The sequence below is a fragment of the Austrofundulus limnaeus genome, unplaced genomic scaffold, assembly GCF_001266775.1.
Source record: "Austrofundulus limnaeus strain Quisiro unplaced genomic scaffold, Austrofundulus_limnaeus-1.0 Scaffold9043, whole genome shotgun sequence".
Lineage (NCBI taxonomy): Eukaryota > Metazoa > Chordata > Actinopteri > Cyprinodontiformes > Rivulidae > Austrofundulus > Austrofundulus limnaeus.
This window is the reverse complement of record NW_013961445.1, coordinates 1-697: the sequence shown is the minus strand read 5'-3', so window position 1 is coordinate 697 and position 697 is coordinate 1. Positions and strand designations below refer to the sequence as shown.

Here is a 697-nt window from a genome sequence, read left to right as displayed (position 1 = left end):
CTTAAAAGGCAGCTTGATAAGAATGTGTGACGGACTGGTTCTGGTTGATGAGCTGAACTTTAAAAACAAAACTGGTTCTTGTTACTTTATCCAGTTCATCGTGCAGCTCCGCCAGCGACGGTCTGGTCAGTTTCTCCCCGAAAGGCGCGGCGGTCTGCCGGTAGAACTCGATGTTCGGCACCGCGTCGATGGTGTTGTGTCCGAAGGTGCGCATGTAGTAGGTGTTGGAGTGCGAGTCGGAGATGTGCGTCTGCCCCGTGCCCGTGGAGTGGAGGCTGACAGAGTCGCTCTTTGCCGCGTCCGGCTCGTGGGAAACGTCGGGCGGTGGCCCTATGTCTGCGCCGGGGTCCATGAAGCCCACCACCCGAAACCGGCCTTTGGACTCGTCAGGTGGAGGCGCAGACCTCGACCCATCCGCGGCTCCAGGTCCGGACGCCTCCGTCACCACGTCCACCTGGAAGCGGCTCTGAGCGGAACCGCCGCTCCGCAGGGACGGTTTTTTGTCCGACATGGATCCAAACGAGCCGGGGACGAGCAGTTACCGTGCAACCAGAACCTCCCGATCCAGAACCAGAGCGCATTTAACTCCGAACACAGTTGGAGGCGATCAGAAAACGGAACCCCTCCAAAGAAACCGTTTAAATCCGGGCAGGAGATGCGCCAGGACGCACGGCAGAGATCTGGGCATTCCGTGCGT

The 697-nt window shown here is 59.4% G+C and overlaps 1 protein-coding gene across 1 annotated transcript; it reads right to left on the bottom strand.

The window, feature by feature from the left end:
• Positions 1–89: 89 nt before the first annotated feature.
• LOC106512609 (solute carrier family 12 member 2) lies at positions 90–689 on the bottom strand (the record flags this gene model as incomplete). Its single annotated transcript, XM_014001189.1, is given in 1 exon segment — positions 90–689. A coding segment is annotated over 1 exon segment (422 nt), but the record flags the coding sequence as incomplete, so codon positions are not given.
• Between the last annotated feature and the right edge of the window lie 8 nt (positions 690–697).